The 24110-nt window shown below is 40.7% G+C and overlaps 1 protein-coding gene across 3 annotated transcripts in view; it reads right to left on the bottom strand.

The window, feature by feature from the left end:
• Positions 1-1457: 1457 nt before the first annotated feature.
• The window catches only part of EXTL2 (exostosin like glycosyltransferase 2), a 31639-nt gene continuing 8986 nt past the window's right edge, over positions 1458-24110 (bottom strand). Inside the window, exons 3-5 of one of the 3 annotated variants that reach the window (XM_036766182.1) lie at positions 13516-13943; positions 12809-12879; positions 1458-2411 (exon numbers count right to left, since the gene is read on the bottom strand). In XM_036766182.1, coding sequence (XP_036622077.1) covers positions 2298-2411; positions 12809-12879; positions 13516-13943 — 613 coding nt within the window. In that variant the 3' untranslated portion in view covers positions 1458-2297. Of the gene's footprint in view, positions 2412-5076; positions 7321-12808; positions 12880-13515; positions 13944-24110 lie in introns of those variants that run through there. The other 2 variants (XM_036766181.1, XM_036766183.1) reach the window with 2 other exon arrangements.

Here is a 24110-nt window from a genome sequence, read left to right as displayed (position 1 = left end):
AAATTTGGTAAAAAACAAAAGATATAAATTTACTTTTTTATAAAGATATGACTTTAGAAATAGAGCTTTAATTCTGATGAAGTGCATGCTATATATACATATTTCATCAAGGATAGTGGAAATTTGAGGCAAAGTTCTCAGCTGAGATGGTAAGGCAGGCAAAGTTATGGAAGGTTAAGGAGGGACAAAAAGTTTGGAGAGTCATTGTGGTAAATGTGAGAGTGAATTGGTAACAGGGTATAGAAGGATTGCCTAGCAGCAGTGAGGACCCAGTTGAAATTGTATGACATAATTTGTAACAGACACAACCAAAATGGCTGCTTGATTTTTTTCCACCTTCGTTCAGCAGTATGTGCATAGAAGCAAAGGCAGAGGATGGTGGAAGTGATACAAGTCTGAGGACAGTGTGAAGTTGAACTAATTCACCAAGGGGAAAATAGGGGAAAAGAAGAAAGAGTGGCTATATAATGGGAGATATCCTGGGGGAGAACTGAAGAGTTGAGGGATTGGAGGTCATGGTGTGGTCAAAAAATCAGGTCTGTTAGGGGAAGACAGAGGGAGAGGTGGGAAGCCAATAGATTATGGTCAGATAAGAGGATTTCAAAATTCTTGAATATGGAAGGGATGTATCTACAGTTAATGGCAAGATTCAGGGTATGACCATCTTTGTTTGTGGCTAATGTAGCATGGAGGAGTAGCTCATGGGAAGTGAGTAGGCTGAAGAATTGAACAATTAGGGTGGTTGAGGGAGGGCCAATACGTATGTTGAAGTCCCCTAGCGTGAAAGCAAGAGTTGGGGAGGAGAATGTATGAAAATATACAAAAGAATGAAGAGTAAAACGAGCAAAACCAAGAGAACATTGCATCCAGTAACAGCAGTATTGTTTTAAGAACAATTTTGAGCAACCGAGTCATTCTGACAATTACAAAAACCCAAATTAACCTCAAAGATCCAAAGAAGGAAGATGCTGTTTGAATTTAGAAAGGAATGTTATTGTGGCATAGGAAATGATGAGCTGCTTGACTTACAAAAACATAGAAAGACTTGGACTTACGAAGGAAGATGCCATTCACCTTCAGAGAAAGAGATGATAGGAGGAAATAAAGATACTATGGTCTTACATATACATGTATGAATATATATGTCTATGTTTATAGATATCTATGTGTATATGTGTGTGTGTGTGTAGAGCCATGCTTAATTGTAGCCTTCTTTAGGGTGGGGGGAGGGGAAAAATAAGTGCCCAGCAGAGAACAAAAGAAAATCAACGAGGAAGCAAAGAAAAGCTGGGCAGCTTTGAAAACAATGTGTAGTATTTATTATATAGATTTCTTGAAATGGAAATTTATTGTTTTATGTTGAATGGTCTCTTACAGTCTTCTGTGTACATGGCAATGTTCCTTTTTATTTTCTTATTTTGTATTTAAGTATAATACAAAAAAATTTAACCCCTCCCCCCAAAAAAGAGTAGGGAAGCAGAGAAAAATTGTGAACCAGGTACTGAACTTATTGAGGAAGGAAGGAGAGTAATCTGGAGGTGTGTAGACAACAGCTGCCAGGATTTTGATTGGATGTAAGATGGGGATTGTATGGACTTTAAAGAAGAGTTTAGCGTATCATGGATGTTGGGGGAGAAACTGGAAGGGGCAATGGAAATCAAGGGGTATTCCAACTCCCCCACCTCAGGCTATGAGTTGAGGAGAACGCAGCCAGCATTGGAAACGGTGGACAGGCAGGCTGTGTCATCAGGGGAATCCAGGTCTTTGGAGATGGAAGGAGTGGGAGAGGAAAAGATTTCATATCAAGGCAAATTTGTTTCCTATGGAACAGGCATTCCAGAGAGCACTGTGGAAGGGATAAATAGTGTTTAGTTGGGACTCTGGAGTGGGAGGGATGAGGGGTTAGGAAATAAGGAAATGGGTGCTGAGGGATGAGGAATGGGTTTTGGATTATGACACGGAAGAGTCCAGAATCACTGGTGTGTGTAAGTTATGAACAGGTCTGAGTACGTTAATCGGTGAGTAGAAGGCACTACTCCTTTCTCCAGAGAAGGCTGGAGATGTGCACAGCCCAAGATAGAAGGTACATGGTCGGATAGGAAGCCTTGTTTCATTTCTCCTCCTCCCACCAAGGCTATAGATTAGGCAGGAGACAGGCAGCAGGAAATGCAAGTCTGCTCCCTGTCTTTTCCTCCCCTCGGGGACAGGAAAAGGAGGAGATAGAAGGCAACAGATCAGATGGAAAGTCACTCCTCTTCTCATCCAAAGCTGAGGCTAGAGATCAGGCGGGCTCCTGTTCAGGGGATGATGGAGGTAACACTGCACCGGGTCCACGCCGTCTTCTCTCGGGGAACAAAGGCAGCAGGAGACATGAAGACAGTTGTGATAAACGGCCAGAGAACTGATAGGACCTATAAAAGGGTAGAGAAATGACTTGAGGCTGCAGGGCATTGTGGTCGCTCAGCTCATTTGCCTGTTACTGTATTTAGAGGCTGAGAATTTAAAATTCACAATATGGTAAATCAAATAACTGGGGACAATGGGATGTTTAATAATAATAATAGCACCTATCTCTCAGGCTTGTTGTGAAGATAAAATGAGATATTTATAAAGTAAAGCAAGTGATATAGAAATGCTAAGTTATTATATAGTGCCTTAGAATTTGTGAAGTACTTTACATGCCATTTCATTTGTTCCTCACAATAACTTTTCAAGTTATTTTACAGTCTTTTAACAGACGAAGAAACTGCAACTAAGAAGTTGAGAGACTTGCCCAGGGTCACACAGCTAGTGACTGTCCGAGGCAGGATTTGAACTCAGTCCTGACTCAAAATCCAGCACTCTTATCTACTTACATTACCTACTTGCCTAAATAAGGACTCTTGATTTCATAAGAGGAAGGTGGATTTTATGAGTTTTGCCTCACGAGGGAAAGATAAGTCACCGGGCTCCAGCAAGCTTTGATTGGAATCATTGACAGTGTTGAAGAAGCCAGAGGGAGAAGAATGGAAGAACCAGCTAGAGGAAACCGAGTAAAGAAGGGGCAGCTAGGTGGTACAGTGAATACAGCACCAGCCCTGGAGTCAGGAGGACCTGAGTTCAAATCCGGCCGCAAACACTTGACACTTTCTAGCTCTGTGACCTTGGACTAGTCACTTAACCCCAACTGCCTTGCCTTCCCTCTCCAAAAAAAAAAAAAAAATACCGCAAGAGGGACTTAGGGATATAGCAGGAGAGTCAGCTGACAGAAAAGCTTCAGCTGTCCTATTAGGAGACGCTATCTAGCAGGAGAAAGGCTGAAGCTCACAGGAAAGGAACTGAATTCTGTTTCTAGCCCTCGAGTGCAGTCTATTTTGCACAGCCTTCTTCATCTAAATCCAATTCATTTGCAAGTCACAGCATCACCTTCCAGAAGTGCTGGTTGCTCTCTGCTGTCCTCTTCTGTTTGCTAGAGAAACAGAAGGTAGAAGAAAAGATTTCCATTTGCTTTACTGGCACAAACAGGTTGGACAAACCAGGATCCAGTTGAATGAAGACCTCCCTGAGCTTGTCTACACTGGCTAAAGAGCCAAACAGAAGGGCTCTGAGGTAAGGGAATTGCTTATAGTGACTACAGCCTAATACTTCTTAAGCACATTTTTAAGGGTGATTGGGAGTTAAAGAGCCTGTCACTGCTTTGTCCATCTGAGAGAAGAGGGTAATGTTTTCTCAGTACAGAAGCGAGGATGAGAGCACATACAGTCCTTTCTCATATGCCTCAGTGATAGATTTCTGTAAATCTGTGCCCACTCTGTCCTCACAGATATGAGCATTGGTGGGAGAGATTGACCTCGCTTTATGGGTTAACTGTGATGATTATTTTTGTTTTTTCCCTATCACTAAATAAATGTTTTATGTTGAGGAGTTAATGATGTCATCACTATTACTGACTGATTTTCTATAGTTAGAAGTCACAGTAGTAAGTAGGAAGAACATATTCCTATCAGAACAGGCTTACCCCCAGTACCCTGAGAGAATCTGAGTGGTAATTGCAGTGGTGATTCTTTCTTGGGTATACCAACCTGCCAATAGTAGGTCAGGTTTGAGTGAACTAGCCCCAAAAAAGTATGCGGATGTCCCACATGATGCATTACACTGTGGGAAGGGTTCACATCCGCATGACATGCACAAGTTATACTGGTGGGAGAGAAGTTTTGGCAAAAGATGTGGCTTCGCCATCAGACACTGGGACCTATTATAAAGTCTGAAGCCAGTCTACCTTCCTCATTGTTGTTTTTAAAGGAGATGGCAAGAACCCAGGAAAACCACTTTCACTGAGATTTTAGCCCAATTGCACAAGTTGGGCTAAACTTATTAACTTATAAACAGATTTTGCATTTTAACACTTTAAGGATGATACGAAGTCACTGCTTATTTGAAGCTAAAACAGTGTTTGAAAGGATGTTGAGTAAGGGAGGAAATACAGTCTTTGGAAAATGTACCAGCAGGCTGGGTGGGGTAGCACATACCACCTGCTTCTGGGGAGGCTGAGGCTTCAAGGCTAAAGCTGATTAGGTGTCCAAACTAAATCGAGCATCAACACGGTGACCCCTCAGGAGCAGGGAGCCACCAGGTTGCCTAAGGACAGGCAAATTGGTCCAAGTGAGAAAAGAGGGCACATCAAGGCTGCTCTGTTAATCCCAATGGTAATGGGCCTGTGAGTAGCCCTGCTACTATAAGCCTGAGCAAAACAGGGAGGCCCAACCTTAAGAAAAGAAAGGAAAAAAGGAAGGAAGGTAGGGAGAGGTGGGGGAGAGGGAGAAGGGGGAAAGAGGGAGAGGGAGAGGGAGGGGGGGGGGGAGAGAGAGAGAGAGAGAGAGAGAGAGAGAGAGAGAGAGAGAGAGAGAGAGAGAGAGAAGAAAAGAAGGGAGAAGAGAAGGGGAGATATTTTACTAGTACCCAGGTATAAGGAAAGGATCCTGAGGCATAAATTAGGTGATCTAGAGGGAAAAAGTACAGATGCAATTTTTGAGTTTTCAGGTTTTGCTTAGTGTGTTAAAGCATCATTTTAAAAATCATGACTTCAGCACACTGCACGGGGATGGTAAAAGCTTTATTTATTTATCTGCCAATAGAATTCCATCCTTCCCACCTTCATTCTTAGCCCCCACCACCTGCCAAAAAAATATTTTTAAAAAGAAGCTAAATCACAGTCTGTTTTGGCAAACTAAATAACTAATTTCACACTTAAAAAATAAGGTTCAGAGCCCTATTGGAAATCACCAATGAGCAGCAATAAAAAGAAAACCGAGCACACATTTCGCTGCAGAGATCCGTGTGGTTGGGCCAACAGCCATGAGTATTTTAATATTATTTTTCACAAGGAGGCAATCAGAAAAATCCATTTATGTTACTCCAGCAAAACAAAGCTAAAACAAAGTCTCAGACAAGGGTTAGCTTCGCAGCACTGACATATCCTTTGCCACTGCTAATGAACAAGGGTGAAGTACGAGACACCAGCGTGGAAGACAAATACCATAATACATCGAATGAACCAAAAGGGACCAATCTTGACAACACAATAGTGAGTTGCTGCAAACTTGCTGTATACATATCCTCTGGATTTATGATTCAGTTCTCTTTCTTCTGTGACTATGTTAACTGGACTTTTCTTCAGAAGGAAGACTTTCGCTGCCCTACAGAGAGAAGACAAGAGACTAGGGATACACTAAACACGCTCAGAATTCAAGTCCAATGGACTTAGGGCAACAGACGCATTAAGGTGAGAACCCGTGAGATAACTGATGTGCAATGAGATAGGGTTTGTTTGAACTTGTTTATTAGAATTCTACAAGGGCACCTCTGCCAGGCCCTAATAATAATAACACTTCACATTTACAGAGCACTTCCAAGTTTACAAAGCGCTTTACATATATTGTCTCATTAAATCCCTGTTTTAACATTCTTCTAAAACAGAACTGGTTTGTATGCATTTCTTTAATGACGATGCAAACCTGATGCAAAGTATACAAGCGAATGAATATACATTCTTGAGGTCTGATTTAGCGACAAAATGCACAACCTGAATCTTGATACATCTTGAAACTTTCAGCTGCATATAAGTTAACACGGGCTGCATTTTCTGTGATCCATGCAGTAGATGTTTGGAAAAATGAAGTTAGCAACCAGACATTCTTTAGCTACAAACAACCACCAGGTCATGAGAGACCCAGCAGTGATAACAAAAGCAGGGGTAATTGCAGCCACATCCTGGCCTGCAGAATAAGTCTAGACAGAGAGGTTGGGTTGGCCAGCAGAGGACTCAGCAGCTGCCTTTAGATTTCCTCCCTTTTTATGAAATCTGAGGTCAATATGTTTTCCTCTGTGGCTTTCCCAGCCACAATACAGGATTTCTTTTTCATAAACCCGACTGGCATTTGAGGCTTGAGATGAAGGCAAGCAGCCTTAAATGAGAAAGCTGAGAGAAATGTCTCATGGGTTTCAGACACTGGAGACAGCTTGCTATAGTCCTTAAGGCAAATGCCAGGAGTCAGAAAAGAAGGAAAACAGTCTCAAATGTAAACAGTTATGTCACAAACCAAGGAAGTTATGCACCTGGATAAAAATCCCTTAACAAGAGGCCTACCCTGGCAACAACACCAGCAACATCTTTATTTCTGAAGTAAGGAGGGATTTCCCAAACTAGTGGCACCACACATCCTGTACCAGAGTAGTGCCCACCTTGGACTTCAGAGGGGATAACAGTCCATAGTGTTGCTATAAAAACTTAATACTGAGAAGCTACCCAAATATCCAAGCAGTTCGAGGATTATTATTTATTCATTTATTTTACATTTTGCTTTTGTGGTTGGCATAGTATGGAAAACCAAACTGGGAAATCATAATGTTGGAATATTTTAAGGGCATGCTGTCATAGATCTTCACAAGCTTATTTATACAATAAGATCTCTGCAGGAAGTGATCTGCCCGGTGCCACATTCCAGAATAACCACTGCTCGTCTCTTTTTCTAAATTGCCCATTTCCACAGGTTTGACAAATACCCCTGAAGTCTTCCCGATGTGTTTGGCGACCATAAAATTCATGGCGATGTCATCACAATTTTGGGTCTCATCTATCAGAGCGTGGACAGTCGCTGGTTGTTTCTGGAACTGCTCGAGGTATTTGCGGTTGAAGAATGATGCTCCAATCAGCACCATGGAGTACTGGTCCCCATTTCCAAATCCTGGTATCTGTAGCTCAAACCCACCGTAACTATAAACACCTGAAGCAGTGGGGACATGCTTTCTAGGGACAAATCCTACAATCTGATCAGGAAATTGCTGGAAGGAGGAGGGGAAAGTAACACAGTTAGTGCAGGAACAATTTAGAACAGACATGCTGAAGTCAGAGTGATTTGCCAGAGGGAATTAAGCTGGCGCGTCCCCTTAGTTCTATTCCTGACATCATTTGTTCTCACTTTTTGTCTGACTCTGGACAAGTAGCTTTATTTCTGTCTGCTAGGATCACTCTGCAGGTCAGATTCTATTGCAACACCAATCTCTTGTATATAAGGAAGCCTCTGCAGATGGCCCACTTAAAGCAAGCATTATCCATGTGATACCACAAAAGTCTGGTTCAATAGAAGACTGTAGACATTCCCTTGGAGTTTGCTAAAAAAGAAACTGACCCTGTATCTATAAAACGAGGCTTACCATCTACTAAGAAGGATACAATGGATGGGTATAATGGACGTGATATATAGTGGAAGGACATAATGAAGCTTGATGCGGTAACTTCAAAAATGCTTTGCGATTGTAAGAAAGAAATATAAAATTATCAAAATTTTGGCATGGTTTTATGACTTTGTCTCAGTTTTGGTATCTATATTCTTGACATTTAGAAATCAATCAATCAAAAAGCATTTATTAAGGGTCTACTATGTACCAGAAACTATGCTAGGCTCTGGGGGATACGGAGACAAAAATGAAATAATTCCTGCCCTCAGGGTATCTATATTCTATTGGAGGTGACAACTTGGACATATAGAGGTATATGTGAAATGAGCACTAAATAGATATAAAGTGATTTTGTGGGTATGGCAGTAGCAGTTGGAGTGGGGGATAATCAACAAGGGTCTCGTGTTGAGGCGGCTAGGTGGTGCAGTGAGGGGTAGCTAGGTGGCACAGTGAGTAGAGCACAGGCCCTGGAGTCAGGAGGACCCAAGTTCAAATCAGGACTTAGACATGTGACACACTTACTAGCTGTGTGACCTTGGGCAAGTCACTTAACCCCAACTGCCTTCCCTTCTCCCCTCAAAACAAACAAACTGCCCCAAAACAAAGGCCTTGTGTAGAAGGCAGCATTTGAACTGAGACTCGAAGATACTAGGTATTCTAAGAAGTGAGGAGGGACTGTATTTCAGGCATGAGAGAGGTCAAATGCAAAGGGTGGAGGATATGGAAAAGGGAGTGCCATGGACGAAGAACAGTAACAAGACTGGACTATAGAGTGTGTGAAGAGAAAAGGTGGACATGGAGATGGGGACCAGGTTGTGAAGGCCAAGGCCTTGATTTCACTTTTGTAACATCTCTCAACATGCTGCCCCCTTCTCTCCTCTGACCTTGAGACTGCTCTGGTGCAGCTTCTCATCACCCACCACCTGGACTACTGCAGTAGCAAGGCTCTGCCTGCCTCAAGTCTTTCCCCACTCCAATCCATCCTCCTTTCAGCCACCGAAGTGATTTTCCTAAACTGCAGGTCTGATCATGTCAACTGTGCTTCTCAATAAACTCCAGTGGCTCCCTATTGCCTCTAGGAACAAACACAAAACCCTCTGGCATTTTAAACCCTTCATAACCTAGCCCTTTCCTGCTTTTCCAGTCTCTTACACCTCACTCCCTACAAACAATCTGATTCAGTGACACTGGCCTCCTGGATGCTCCATGAAGACTCTTATCTCTTAGCTCTGGGCATTTTCTCTGGCTGTCCTTCATTCCTGAAATGCTTTCCCTCCTCCTCTCTGACTACTGACCTCCCCAGATTCCTTTCAGTCCCAACCAAAATCCTAACTTCTATAAGAAGCTTTTCCTAATCCCTCTTAATTTCAGTGCTTTCTCTCTCTTAATTATTTCATATTTATCCTGTATAATAGCTTACTTTGTGTGTGTATATATATATATGTATATACACACATACACCTACACACATACATACACACACATATACATATATACACATACACACATATGTTGCATGTTGTCTCTCCCATTAGACTGTAAGCTCCTTGAAGCCAAGGACCGTTATTTGCCTCCTTTTGAATCCCTGGTGCTTAGCTCTTTGCCTGGCACATAGCACATGGTTAAATGTTTATTGAATGAAAGAAACAAGGAACATTTTTAAATGTTTCCTTTTGGACTCCTCTTGGTTTATGTGTTTCTTTTTTCTGGATATGGGGAAATATAAAAACCTTTATGGAAAGTAGACAGGTTGGTAAAGCATTCTAGAACACGAAGATAAATATGACGGTTGCCATGAAGAAGTAGTGTGGTTAACAAGAAAGACTCCAGGACTTAGCATGAGGAGAGGCATGGGTTAGAATCCTAATGATGACAGTTACTGAGAGGCTGTGGGTAAGTAATATAACCTCCTTGAGTCTCAGTTTTCTCATTTGGAAAATGGGGATAACAATATTTGCATTCACTACTTCATAGGTTTGTTATAGGAAAGTATTTTTGAACCTTACCGTGATAGATCTATTTACTACTATAAAAATAAAATGTGAAGTAATGAAGAGAGGAAACTGTATGAAGGTCAGAAAAGAAAAAAACAAATGCTTCAGGGCTACAGCAGTCCACTGAAGACTAGATTCTACAGTCCCAGTGGAAACTGAAAGAGAAAAGTTGAGGGGAAAGGATGAGGATGGTGGCATCTTTTCCTGGGGATCTGGGGGCAACCTGAAACTCTCATCCAATGAACTCAAAACCTGGCCTCGGTAGATTTATAAATAAAGATTAAGATACTGTTTGATTGCCTGACATTCCCTAGTGTGTACGCGCTATTAGAACCGCAGTGCTTGTATTACGTGGTGCTCTCCGGCGCTCACCAGGATCACTGGAACGGTGCCCTCTGTTTCAAAGAGCAGTCTCTTCTTGGAACTTTTGCTTTTGTGTGCTCTGTAAAAACAAGCCCTGAAATACTGCTGATGCGGCACCAAGACCTAGCTGTGGATCGGAGGTAAGCTTTCAGTCCCTTGCATTAGATGTGATGTAAAAATTGAAGCTGTGAAAAAGTGCTGATCGCTGCAGAGAACTGCAGCCACCTATCACGAATGAATATTTGATGAGGTGAAAATGTTTTAAGCAGCAAAATGAGAAGAGTTACTATAGTCAAAGCTGTGGTGTCTCTTCACTAGGAATCCCAGTGTTTAAACACCCTGTGCTGCTTCTGAGGGCCTGTGGGTTCAGTGTCAGTTTTGATTTCAGATGAATGGGTAAATACTAGAAAGACAGTAATGGAAGTGGTAGAAGTCAGCTATTATGAATGCATATTCAATGAGAGATTGGATAGGACAACAATCCTTCTACATAACGTGTGTGTGTGTGTATGCATACAAGTACGTACACACACACACACACACACACACACACACACACATCCAAGTTGTTATAAATGGGAATTAGGAAAAAAGAAGCCAACACCATACTGTGAAATATAACAATTATCGTAATAACAGCTGGGACATACATAATGCTTTGAAGTTTGCGATATTATCTCATGTGAGTGTCAAAGCAACTCTGTGAGGGAGGTACTTACGGGTACTATGATTAGCCCCATTTTATACATGAGTAAAATGAGGTTCAGAAACTTAGGTGACTGACCTGGAGTCACACAGACAGTAAATAAACACAAGAGAGCCTCGGACCCTGGTCCTCCTGATTTCAAGCCTAGCACACTTGTCTATCCACTAAGCCACACTTCCTGGTGTGCACAGCAGACTTGCCAATCCCTTCTCTACTGGAGCATAAGCTGCACGGGGCCAGGGCCCATATTGCTTGTCTCCTTTTTCTTGTACGACTCCATCACAGTAAGTATTTGACTATTTTTTATTCAATAGGGAAATAAAAAGTGAAAGATAGAGCAAAACTTTTTGTTGGGGTTCCCATTTAGGAAAGGGGATTTTAGGAGATCCCCCTTAAAATTCAGCTAAAGTTCTTTGGCAGTGGTGACAATTACTACCTCTGGGAAAGTTCTTCATAATCCTCCGATATCCACCCTCATCGAACAGATGCGGATATATAAGAAGGAAGAAAACAAAACTAGTGTTTGGGGTTAGATTTGAACTTCCGTCTTTGTGACTCCAGGCTGAGAGTTTATCCATTGTGACATCTCGTTGGCTCTGATTCGACGTTGCATACCTGACAGTGTGTTTGATGCCACTGATTTAAATGGAGGGATTCCCTAACCTGTCTTCCCCTGGACTCTTACATACCTTTTTTGGGGGGAGGGGGGAGCCAATTGGGGTTAAGTGATTTGCGCAGGGTTATACAGCTAGTATCTGAGAACAAATTTGAACTCAGGGCTTCCTGACTCCAGGGTTGGTGCTCTATTATCCACTGTACCATCTAGCCTCTCAGTACATAGTAGGTCTTAATTTCCTCATCTATAAATAAGTATGCTGGGGGTTACTGACCCCTTGCATATACCATCTCATTACCTCACTTCAAAAATGTAAGTTTTGTCTCCTCAACAAGAGGCTAAGTTACTGGAAAAGTAGGCCCTTGGTCTGATACTTTGGTCTCACCCACTGTGCTAAAAATGTTGTAGGCTGATTGATTTAATGCCAACAGATTCTCTTTACTTTATGACAGAGGTCGAATCTCACTACAACAAACAGCACTATTACCAAAATCACTGCATGAGAACAATAAAATTCCATAGTCCCAGACTAGGACCCATTTATTTTGGATATGACAAGGTTCCATGATGGCTAAAAGCTCTGGCCAGTCTCTGCGTTTATTGCAATGGGATCTGCCCAAAATGTATAGAAAAAGGAAGAACAGAGACAGCATTTGTAAAATCCTTTCTATTTCTATAGAATTTTAAAAGTTTACAAAGTGATTTCCTCACGATAATATCCTTACTGATTGACCACCTGAGACAATCCAATCATTATTATTTTAATAAATGAGGAAATCAAGTGTGAGAGAAGTTGTCAAAAATTAAAGAAAAAATAACCTCCTTCAGTCCTTGATTTTTCCTTTTTGCTAAAGGGAAAGAAAAAAAGTCTAGGGAGGGGGGAAATAGCTTTTACTGCTCTCTATTCACATGTTTTCCTTCTCCTTTCCTTCGAAACCCTATCCCCAGAAGGCAGCTAGTTATAGTATGTAACTAGAGTGCTGGATCTGGGGTCAGAGGACTTGGGTTCAAATCTTCTTCCTGTGACCTTGGCCACGTCACTTATCCTCTCTGAACATCAGTGTCCTCACTTGTAAAATGAGAGGACTGGGCTAGATGGCCTTAAAGGACTTTCCTGACTTTAAATCTATGATGCTACGACTTTAAGTCACTAGACCCGACCACCTCTTCACAACCCTCTCCAGTATTTTTCAGCTCTTCCTCCACAGCACACATGAATACCGTTTTATAACAAAATAGGTCTGAGATCCAGTTTGATCCGGTTTGCTCCTACTAGCGTTCAATACCATTTGACTTCAGATGAGTGGTTCTATTTATCAAACAAGTTTTTTTCATGTTTTGAGTGATCCAACCATAATCTACTTTTTATTAAATGAGACTTCATAAGATATCTTTCTGAAGAACCAACATTACCTGCCAAACGGAGAAGGCGAAAACGAGGTCATGAGCACTAATCAGCATGTCATCATCCACCATCAGAACCGCTGAAAAGACATGAAACCGTATGAATCCAACAGCTTGGAAACGAAACTCAAAAATTAGCAAGCAGGCAAAGGCAAGAGGCATGATGCTCTCTTCCAGAGCAATCATTTAACTGAAAAGATTGGCGACAGTGGCGGGGCCCAATTAGTACCTGTATTCCTCAGGAGAGTTGCCAGTAGGGAAAAAAGTTGCTAATTGAGCCATAATTGATTTTTTGTAACAGCCCAAGAACAAAAATGATCATTTAGTAAGCTAAGGAAATGACATGTAACACAAATAATTTTAAGAGAACTTTTATCTCACAAAATGTCCCTAAAAACACAAAGTGCTATCTGGAGGGGTTGACAGTAGCGGCAAAAAACATCAAACATAGCAAAACAGGATTTAAGTATTTGTGGAAAATAATAATATACTTGTACGGTAAAAACTCCATACTATCAGTCTCTATGATAGTATTATGTGGTTCTTTCCCTAACCCTGAAAAGTTTCTAGCCATCAGGGAAATGAGTCCTTATTCTTTACAAAGCACTCCCCAATGAGTCAATTCACCACCCCTTAATGACAACTCAAACAGGTGAGAAGGCTGAAAACCCAGGCATTGCTCTATTAGCAGCACTGAGAGCACAGATGCTCCTTACCTTTGGTTTCTAGTTCCGGGAAGGTCTGGAGTCTATTTCTCATTCTGTTCAGAGTCTGTATTTTGAAAATCACAGGGACAGGATGAGGCCCGAGGGCATTCCACAAGTCCTCTGGCACCTTCTCCCCAACGTTGTTCCAGACGACAATCACTTTGTGCAGATGAGGCACCGCCTGGTAATGATTTAACAGCCTCAGCAACAGATCCGTTCTGTTGTATGTCTGCATGATGAGAGTAAAGGAATCCAGGGCTGACTGGCTCTGGGGTTTTGCTTCTCTGCGGGAAGTGGGCATTTTATCATCTTTTATGTTAGGAAGCAAGGTAGTCAAAGCACCTGCCACCAGGAGTAACACAAGGATGATGATGGAAGAGAACCGGAGTAATCGGATTCCCATCACCCTCCCAGGAAGTTTGCAGATGTGGTAACACCTGTAATGGAAATTGAAATGAAAAGAAGGAAAGGAATCCATCTTAGTAATTGCTAGACTTCATTTTATTTTTTTGTAGCCAAGAGGGAGGTCTATTCAGATGATTCTGGCTAAAAACAAAAACAACTCCTTGAAATTGCAGAAAAAGTTCGTGATTGGATTTTTTTTTTCCTCTTGAAGCATTCAGATTGGTTGCTTGCTCAGCTCAAACACTCCAAGCGGTTATTAATTCTTCCCTTCACTGGGGCTGGAATTGAATTAGTCTAAGAAAGATAAACTTGCAATTTATTGCAGGAAGATGATCTTGGGCACAGCAGAAAGGAAAAATGAGGCATTCTTTTGCTGTTGTCACTATTAGTTTGCCTCAATTTGTTGCTAAAAATTCTCAGCACTCCATACGTGTGATACAATCTCATTTACCATGGATGATTCTGTTCACCTCATTTCGGTTGAAGTCATTTTATTTTTAAGTCTCTTTATCTGCTCACTCCCTACTAGATAATGATTTCCTCTAAATTTTTGTTAAAATCAAAACTTTTCTATCCCTGTCCCATTTTATACCATAGTGCTAGACTGGAGTTTCTTTAATGTCACAGTTTTGTAATTATCTTTGTCACAGCTTCTTTATATTACTTCTGTTACTTTGTATTGACTTGTCTGTGTACATGTTGAATCTTCCCTGCCCCCTAGAATGTTAGTTCCTAGAAGGCAAAGACTATTTCATTTTTGTCTTGGTACAGGGCCTTGCTATATAGTGGGCACTTTGTCAATATTTTTAAAATTCAATTTCTACCAGCTGCTCCAAGTTATCCAGTCGCTCCTCCATCTTATGTGTAATTGATTACCAAATGAAATACTATAAAACACTTACAATTAGAAAAGTATACATTGGGATATACTTGATAGACACAATTTCAGTACTTTAAGGGAAAAACTATATAGTACAGATCAAGGCTGTCCAACCTTAGGCTTTTATTGAAACAACAGACAATATATTTTGATTTGCCATTTTAGTGAGAGCTCTGCAGTAGCTCAGCTTCATTTACTAAAGCATTTATGTAAATTTTGTGCTTGTAGGCAGCCGAATAAGCATAAATCGCACTGCAGGACTCGGCTGGAGGCCCTGGTATACATCATCACAATGCTTTCTAATCCTCTGTGATTTTAATCCACAACTTCCCATTGACCCTCCATAACTGGTCCATCTAATGTGCTAGAGTTGTTCTTCTTTGTATCTGGACATTATATAGATACTGGTGCAATGCTTAGGCTGTCCATCTGTTATTCCTCCTTTTTAGTCTACCAACTCTTTTCCAATCATACATCTTTTCCAAGAAGACTTCCCTTTTCCAATCCTACATTTCTCTAATATCTTTAACAAAACTTCTGGTGCTCAAGTCACTGTAGAAATATGCTACTCCACTGTGCCCATCTTTCTCTTTTTCTCTCTCTCTCTCTCCACTGTTTTTTGGGAATCACTTGCAATTTTTATTCTGTGGGGTTTGTAATGCTCTATGTTTCACAGCCCAACAGCATCAATACAAAAATAACGATGTTAAAATTGTGTTTTTGTATGATGGAGCAGCTTGACTGTTGAAAGCATTATATAATTTCTTAAACGTGATCCATCCTGCCATTTTTCCTCTTCAACTACAGGTCCAATTCCCTGTCTATTTACAATGTATGTCCACGTGAAGGGAGTATAATGAAGTTAGAAAAGAAGGTTGATGCTAGGATGTAAAAGCCTTTAAACACCAAACAGACAAGTAGTTTGTAGAGGCCAGAGGGTGCCATTCGAGTGCACTGAGTATGGGAGTGATACAGCTCTAGACCCGATGTAGAGAAGTACTTCCTCTCCACTGTGGTTAAGACCTCAAGGTGAGCGTCTCCCTTGATCTGTCCTGCTCCTTTCCCCAGTGGCAGATTCTCCAGCAAGGGTCACCTCTTGTGGTCTCCCAGGTCCTCTGTCTATATCCCAGGGATATGGAGGGTAGTGTCCTATCATCTAAGATTTCCTTCTCTTCCCAACAAGCCCCTTCATGCCCAAATTGGTTTTTAAGAGTTGACTAGAAGACATTGTTTATGCTCACTGCATTGGGCGCATTTCATGGTGTTTGACCCAGATGCCAGAATTGCTAGTTACAGGTCTGATTACAACTGAGTCTCCCTAAACTTAATTCATATTATTTTTGGCATATGGAAAAACCACCACCCCCTGCCTGTTTAGGCACATATTATTGACTGAAACAACAATCTTCTGTGTATAACACAGCCTCTCAACTTGGGGTCTGTGAACTCTTAAAAATAATTTGATAACAGTATTTCAACATAATTGATTTCCTTTGTAATCCCATGTATTTATTTTATGCATTAATAAACATAATTCTGAAAAGGGGTCCATAGGTTTCACCAGATATAATTCATCCCTACATAAACAAAAGGTTAAGAACCTCTAGTCCTAATATTTTAATTCAAGATAAAAGAGGGGTCTTTGTGAACCAAAGAATCTCAAAATTTCAGAGTAGGGAGGGACGTCACTGACCAGCTGGTCAAACCCATGCTTGAAAAAGAATCATGATACAGTAGGAAGAGTGCTGGCACTGAAAGGGTTTAAATCCTACCTCTGATATCTACTTCCTGTGAGACCTTGGGCAAGCCTCACTGTCTCCCTGGGCCTCAGTTTCCTCATCTGTGAAATGGAGGGGTAGGGGTTGGGATAGGTGGCCTGTGAGCTCCCTCATTTTTCTTGATATATATCCCTATGATCCTAGGAATATACCCAACTATGGGCCATCCAGCCTATGTATGCTTGAAGAAACACTCCTTCCCACAGGCAGGCCATTCTATCCTTGGACAGCTCTACTTGTTAAAAAGCTGTTCCTTACACCACACTTAAATCGGCTTCCTTGCAACTTCTCCCCACTGTTTCTAGGTCTACCCTGTGAGAGAAAAACAGAACAAATTGATTTCCTCCTTCACATGACACCCCTTCAAATAGCTGAAGGCAGTTATCACTGTTTATTCTATCCCAGCTTCTCACAGTCTTCTCTTCTCTAACTTCAATATCCCCATTTCCTTCAATCAATTCTTATATGGCAAAAAAAGAGATTGTTGGGGAAAGAGGAGTGCAATTTAGTTAAGTGAAGCAAAGAAAAACTTCTGCTTTCCCCTCAGTCACAATTCCCATAGAAAGAATTAGCATCAGTAGAGATGCTGCTTTCTTTTTTCCAAAGTCAAGTATTATACAAGCGATATGCCTGCAAATTAATCTTCCTAGTTAAAGGTTACCTTTTCTGACCTTCTAAGCTTTTTTTCACTTGAATCAAATGACTTTTTTTTTTTCAATTCTAGTCTTCTCATTTGGGGCCACAAATAATATACCAATTAAATGCTTCATGGAGTAACCTTAGCTGAATGATGATTAGTTTTCAAGGGCAGCTCAGCTGAGGCTTTGGAATAAAACACTCACCTTTTACACACCTTCTTCTGCCTCAGCCCTTCAACTTGTGTTTTTTATGAAAACAATATATGTTGTTAATGTTCTCAATCAAGAGAGAAACTGCTGCCAGGATGGAGGGCCCTGAAAAATTCCTTGTAATGTAGAATCAAAAGCAAGTCCCCTATAGCATATATTTTAGCTCTGAAAAAAAAAAGTCTAGGTCTAGGCTTTCCCAGCAGAGAATTATTTCTGACAGTTCCTCCACAAAACATCCTGATTAGGATCTTTATGTCTGTCCTTGGCAGCAAAGGAGGAAATAATGTATTGTACAGCTTGTATGGAGAAACTATCCTTTTTTGAGGCAGAAATGGATAAATTACCCATTGGCAACTCTGGTCAAGAAAAACAATAAAAGCCACTTGATATTGCTATTTTAATATTTCAATGTCTATTACACACATTAAAAAAAACCCCAAACCTCTCCCATGGACCTTAATACCTTCTAGCAGTGTCTGCTTCACTCTTCTCAGGAACAAGCTTTTCTACCCCCTCACAGAAATGCCCAGATCTGGAGAACTTTAAATTCCCTATTCAACATGTATCAGAAAGGGGTATATTTAAGACAGGGGCTCTTCACCTGGGATTCTTGAACTTTTTAAAAATGTTTTGATAACTTTATTTAAATATAATTGATTTCCTTTATAATCCTGTTGCATATTCCTAGTGCCATCTCCATGGAAATTGCTTAATTTATTTTGTATTTTATTTTCTCTGTACATGTGGTTTCCTCCCAAAAGAATGTAAATTCCTTGAGGGCAAGGACTTATTTCGGTTTTTGTACCTTAGTCCAGCACAGTAACTGTTACATAATGAACATTTAACAAATGCAAGTTGAATGGAATAGAATTTCACAACACAGCTTCTCACCAAGTTTTCCCAGTAGCACTGTGCTCAATAAAGTCCTTGCTTTGTATGGCTTTTCTATAATTAGCAGCTGGATCTGCAGACTAAAAAGTTTTCTAATTTTTGCTCACATCATATTATTGAATGAATATTTCGGTGGAACCATAATCGCTGCAGGGTGGGCATTCCTTCCATCAGTGTAGCTCACATCCCCTCCATACTTCAGTCTATGGGATTATTATCCATTTTTTTCCGCAAAGAATCCACTCATGGTGCTAGAGACAGCCTCAGGGTAATTTTATTATTTTGTGAATACCAGTTCAACCCTCAGGCTATCCAGCTCTTCTCCCTCACTAGTGCTTCAGGACTGGTCTACCTCTCTTTCTTATCTCTGATATCTTTTAGGCCCATTGGTCAAATTTTGTAGCCCATTTATAAGAACTACACATATCTCCATTGGATTCTGAGATGGTGCTTTCCCATGATTCACGGCTATACAGCATCACTGGGAGACTCAATGGGCTTTGGCAGGAGTGAGCAGTCTGGGATTATGGAAAACTTGGTATACTTTCCAAAATGCATTTCAGCCTTATATTCTCCTCCTATATAATCCAAATGATCGTCCATCTGCAGTGCCTATGAGATACACGTGCATATGTTTATATGTGTGTCTGTACAGACAAATATACACACACAAATGAAATAATCCTAAGGGATGCATAATAATTTGGGCATTGCATTTAATTTCCCTATCTGTATGAGTAGAAATGACTGTACTTCTCATATTCATTTTTTTACTCTGTGTTTTTCTAAATATAAATTATCCATATCTAATAGGAACTGGACCTGTGACTTCATTGATTTAGAGAATTTCCACATGAAGAAATATACTCTACCAATACAGGCTGGAACCTTCTGTACAACTTAAAGTTTTAGAGAGTTGTCCAGAGCATTATGGGGTTAAATGGCTTGTCCAAGGTCACACAGTTAATGTGAGTCAGTCAGAATATGAACCTAACTCTCCCTGCCTCTATGGTCAGTTCTTTACTACACCACTAGAACTGATATAGCCCTTTAAGATTTGCAGAGCTCTTCACATCAGCACCTCAACCCTGTGAGTTACGTATTATTGCTATCTCCACTTTAGAGATGAAGAAACTGAGGCTGATAAAGATTAAGAAGTTTGCCCAGGGTCACACAGCTAGTACATGTCTGGGGCAGGACTCAAACTCACTTTGCTGCTTTTAAATCATAGATTCTTAACTTTTTATTTGCCATGGAGCTCTTTGGCAGTCTGGTGAAGCCTATGCATAAAATACAATGCTATACAATATTGGCACTAGCAAATGGAAAGGATCAGGGCAGGTTTCCTATAGGTGGTGGAAGCTGAGAAGGGAAGGAAGATGGAGATTATATGGGCCCGGGGTGAGGAAGAAGTACATTCCAGCCAGTGCAAAGTCATGGAAATGAGAGATGGAGTACTGCTTACAAAGAAAGCAAGCAAGCCAGCGAGGCTGGAATGTGCATGAAAGTGAGTCATCTATAACACCGCTGAAAAGGTAGGCTGGAGCCAGATTATGAAAGTCTTTCAAAGGCGAACAGAGGAGACTGTATTTTATTCTAGAGGGAAGAGAGAACCACTGGAATTTCTTCAATAGGAGAGCAAAGTAGCCAAACCTGTGCTTGAAGAATATTGATTTGGCAGCTATGGGGAGGATAGATTAGATTGGAGAGGGGAGAGATAGAAGACCATTCAGGAAGCAATTGCCACGATCCAGACAAGATGTGATGAGGGTCTAAAACAGGGGGATGGCTATGTGAGTAGAGAAAAAAAGGATGGATACAAAATATACAGTAAAGGAAAAATCTATGGGACCTGGTAGCTGGTTGGATATGAGGGGCATGAGAGAAAAAGGAACTGATGAGGCCTCAAGTTGTGGACCTGGGTGACTGGGAGGCTGGCAGTGCTCTCTTAACGTAAATAGGGAAATTAGGAAGAGGAAAGGGCGATGGGAGAAAGATCATGAGGTCTGTTTTGAATGTGTCAGGTCTGAGATGGCTAGCAGGTGTATGGTTGGAGAAGTCCATTTGGGAACGTGTAAATAGAGAAGACGGCCTAGGACAGACCCCCAGAGAATATCCAATCATAGGACATGGGACAAGGATGCTAAGCCAGCAAAAGAGACTAACAAAGAACAGTCAGACAGGAAGCAGGTAGAACTAGGAGAGCAGCAACACAAATATCTAGAGAGGAAAGACTATCCAGGAGGAGCGGATGGTCAATAGCATTATATACTGTAGAGAAGTCAGACATAAAGAGCAAAAAAAAAAAAAAGATGTGATAACAGAGAGATTGTACGTGACCTTGAAGAAAGCATTTTCAGTTGAGAAACTGTACATCCATTAGACACAGGGACAACACAGCTTACAAGTGACTCTATGACTATTAAGCACAACCTGAGAGTTGTCTACATTTCCCAATGTATCATGCTAGCCTTCTGATCTTTGGAGAAAGAAAAATCCTGTCACTCACTCTGTGGCTTTAAGCTTTGATCTGAAGGCGTAAGAATGAACATGCCTGATATGACTGGCCTCTTATCTGGACAGTACAGATTGAAAAAGAACCAAAACATGGTCCAGAAATGCAGCAATTTCTTGTTAGGCAGTGCCTTCCTCCTCATCCATCAATCTCTATCTTCTTAATTTTCACTCACGGTCTATCTTCTCATTTATCCTTTCCTTACCGTCATTTTCTCCCACCCACAAGTCATTTAATATATTGAACATAATGATAAAAAGAACAGTAAAATAAGTAGCACATGGTGGAAAATGTACTCTCTCTCCTTGAAATAGGGGAATGTACATATTTGTTGACACAGTGGGAATTTCTTTCCAGATGTTAGATTAGATCATGGGTTAGTAACCTGTTTAATTCACATTAAATAAATGTGAATTAAAATATGTATTATATATAAGTATGTGCATATATATTTTGATAACTGTATTACAACATAACTGTTTTCCTTTGAAATCTGATATATTTTTTTTGTTTTTTTTGGCAGGGCAATTGGGGTTAAGTGACTTGCCGAAGGTCACACAGCTAGAACATGTGTCAAGTGTCTGAGGCCGGATTTGAACTCAGGTCTTCCTGACTCCGGGGCTGGTGCTTTACTCACTGTGCCACCCAGCTGTCCCTATATTTTATTTTTTGCACTTTAAAAACATTATTGTGAGAAAGAGTCTAGAAGCTTCCCAAGAATTCCAGAGTGGTCCAAGTTTAGGAAGCCCAGGATAAGGTGGCTGCTGAGACATCTTCCAACTTTCAATTTTGTATTTCTGTGAGGCCCATCACTTGAAAAACAAAGACAATGCTTCATGATTTATTTTTGATTTATGTTGTCCTTGCATTAGAATATATGATCCTAGGGGAAAGAAGCACATGTATCCTTTTGAGTTTATTTTTGTATACTGCTTACCCAGTACCTTGTTCATTCTAATGCTTAATAAGTCTTATTTGATAATTATGATGATTCATGGTATTTGGGTAACTTCTGGAATACACAGCTGCAGTAAAGCAATGAAAATATTAACCATGACTGCAAAACTGTACTTCATATTCTCTTCTTTAATAATTCACTATTCCTCAATGTGTGGCTTAGATAGGTTTTGCAGGTATGATAAAAAGAAAACTATTAACTGGCAATGACACTGACGTACCTAAGCAGTGAAAAGAGCATGTCAGAGTTTTGTGAGTAGCTGTGGATTGAAGCAATGTATGGAGGCCTGGTATTAGGGATCATTTAGCACTCCCTGAAATGGGGATAGGAGGAAGGAAGATTGGAAATAGCATGTACGTTTCCACTTTTGCAAATCCCCTCAACTTACAGGCTTTCTAATAGGACACATACAACTTTGTATCTCCAAAGAGCTAACATTCAGTCTAACTACATTACCAACGTAAGCTTTACAAGACGACTAATACATGCCACAGGAATAACAATGCTGTTAATGATAATGATGATAACGATAGCACTGACATAATGCTTTAAGGTTTAGAAAGCACTTTACAAAATTATCTCATCTGATCATCACAACCCTAGAAAGCAGGTGATCTCATCATCTCCATTTTACAAATGAGGAAACTGAGGCAGAAGTTAAGGGATTGGCGCAGGGTCACACAGCTAGTAAGTGAGTCAGGCCTTTTTGTCTCCAAGTTCAGAACTTCATCCCCAAAGCTACCTAACTGCCTAGTATTTTAGATGTGGCTAGGAAAGACAGAAATGAGTTTCAATAGATAGCAAATAAACCAGAACACAGTGTGTTCAGATGAGATAGAAAAGGAAAAGGGAACTCAATGTCAAATAAAGAAAAGCAATCATTTTAATGCTGATATCTACATTACTATAGAGGGTGACAGAATGACCACTCTTCTGCTTTTTCACCGAAGGATCTGTATCATATTGTCCAGATACGGTTGTCTCCTCTGTCTTCTCCAACGGATGCATACAAATCCACTGATAACACTTTTGGGTTTGCTAAATCACTGTCCTCAGGATGACCCTTTTGGGTAGGCAGGACAGAACTGGCACCGTCGCAAGGCGTGATTCTTAAGAGTCCAACTAGCATGAAGCCCACTTATTCCAATGTAGAATATAGAAATTTGGCTTTAGAATCTGAGCTTTCTTGCTAGGAGGCTGAAATATGAGCACCGCAAAGGGAGAATTAGAGGAGAGCCAGAACGCTGGTGTAACTGGAGAACATTTTCTCGTAACAGAATTTCAGAGCATTAGCTATTTCCCTCCCACCTCAGCACTGTCATTTGCAGACTTGCTAAGTGTGCCATCAGATAATGCTGTTATCCAAATCACAGATGAAAAAGTTCAGCAGTACAGATCCCCGGAGGCTCCACTGTAACTTTCCTCCCAAACAGAACCCATATGACTCCTCTTTGGATCTGGCCATTTCTGAAGTCATTTCATTTCATTATCATCTAACCCACATCTCTCTATCTTTTTCCGTAAGAGCAGCATGAGAAATTTGGCTTCACTGCAATCTGGTTTTACTACATCTGTAGTACGCAATCTGTCCGTTCCATAACTTTGTAAAATAGCCCACAGTTGCAAAAAGCAAATGCATTTTTAATTCCAAGAACACTGGATCTGCAGAAAGGTTATCTGGGTTTGAGTTCTGATTCTGCCACTTAAGAGCAGTGTTGGGCAAGTTAATTTAACTTCTCTGCACCCCAGTTTTCTCATCTGAGAAATGCCGGGGAACAATAATAAAGCATGCACTGCCTATATCCCAGGCTTGTTGTGAGTGGAGTCATCTGTGGATGCTGAAACTCTGCATCTAGAAGTAGTGATCATATTTCCTTTGCAATGGGAATAGAGGATGCTCTGGAATAAAGGATTCTTTGATCAGAATGTAACAAATCCTCCAAAAACCAGGATGCCAAGAGAAGACCAGAATAAACTTAAAACCAACTTTAATGCAAACCAATGCTCAACTTGAGACCAGAGAGCACCCAAAGGGTTTTCTCTAGAGAAAAAAGTTAGTTCATTGTCCCATTAGAGAAGGGGTTCCCCAAGGAAAGATTTCAGGGGGAACATGAACTCAAATGGAAAAACAATTATACTTTTTTTATAGATGTTGTTCAGTTGTTTCTATCATGTTCAACTCTTTGTGACCCCACATTTGGGGTTTTCTTGGCAAAAATATTGGACTGGTTTGACATTTTCTCCTCCAGCTTGTTTTACAGATGAGGAAACTGAGGCAAAGAGATTTCAGTGATTTGCCTAGGATCGCACAATTGGCATCTGAGGCCTG

Source organism: Trichosurus vulpecula, chromosome 7, assembly GCF_011100635.1.
Source record: "Trichosurus vulpecula isolate mTriVul1 chromosome 7, mTriVul1.pri, whole genome shotgun sequence".
NCBI classification, from domain to species: domain Eukaryota; kingdom Metazoa; phylum Chordata; class Mammalia; order Diprotodontia; family Phalangeridae; genus Trichosurus; species Trichosurus vulpecula.
This window is presented reverse-complemented; position numbering and strand designations above follow the sequence as displayed.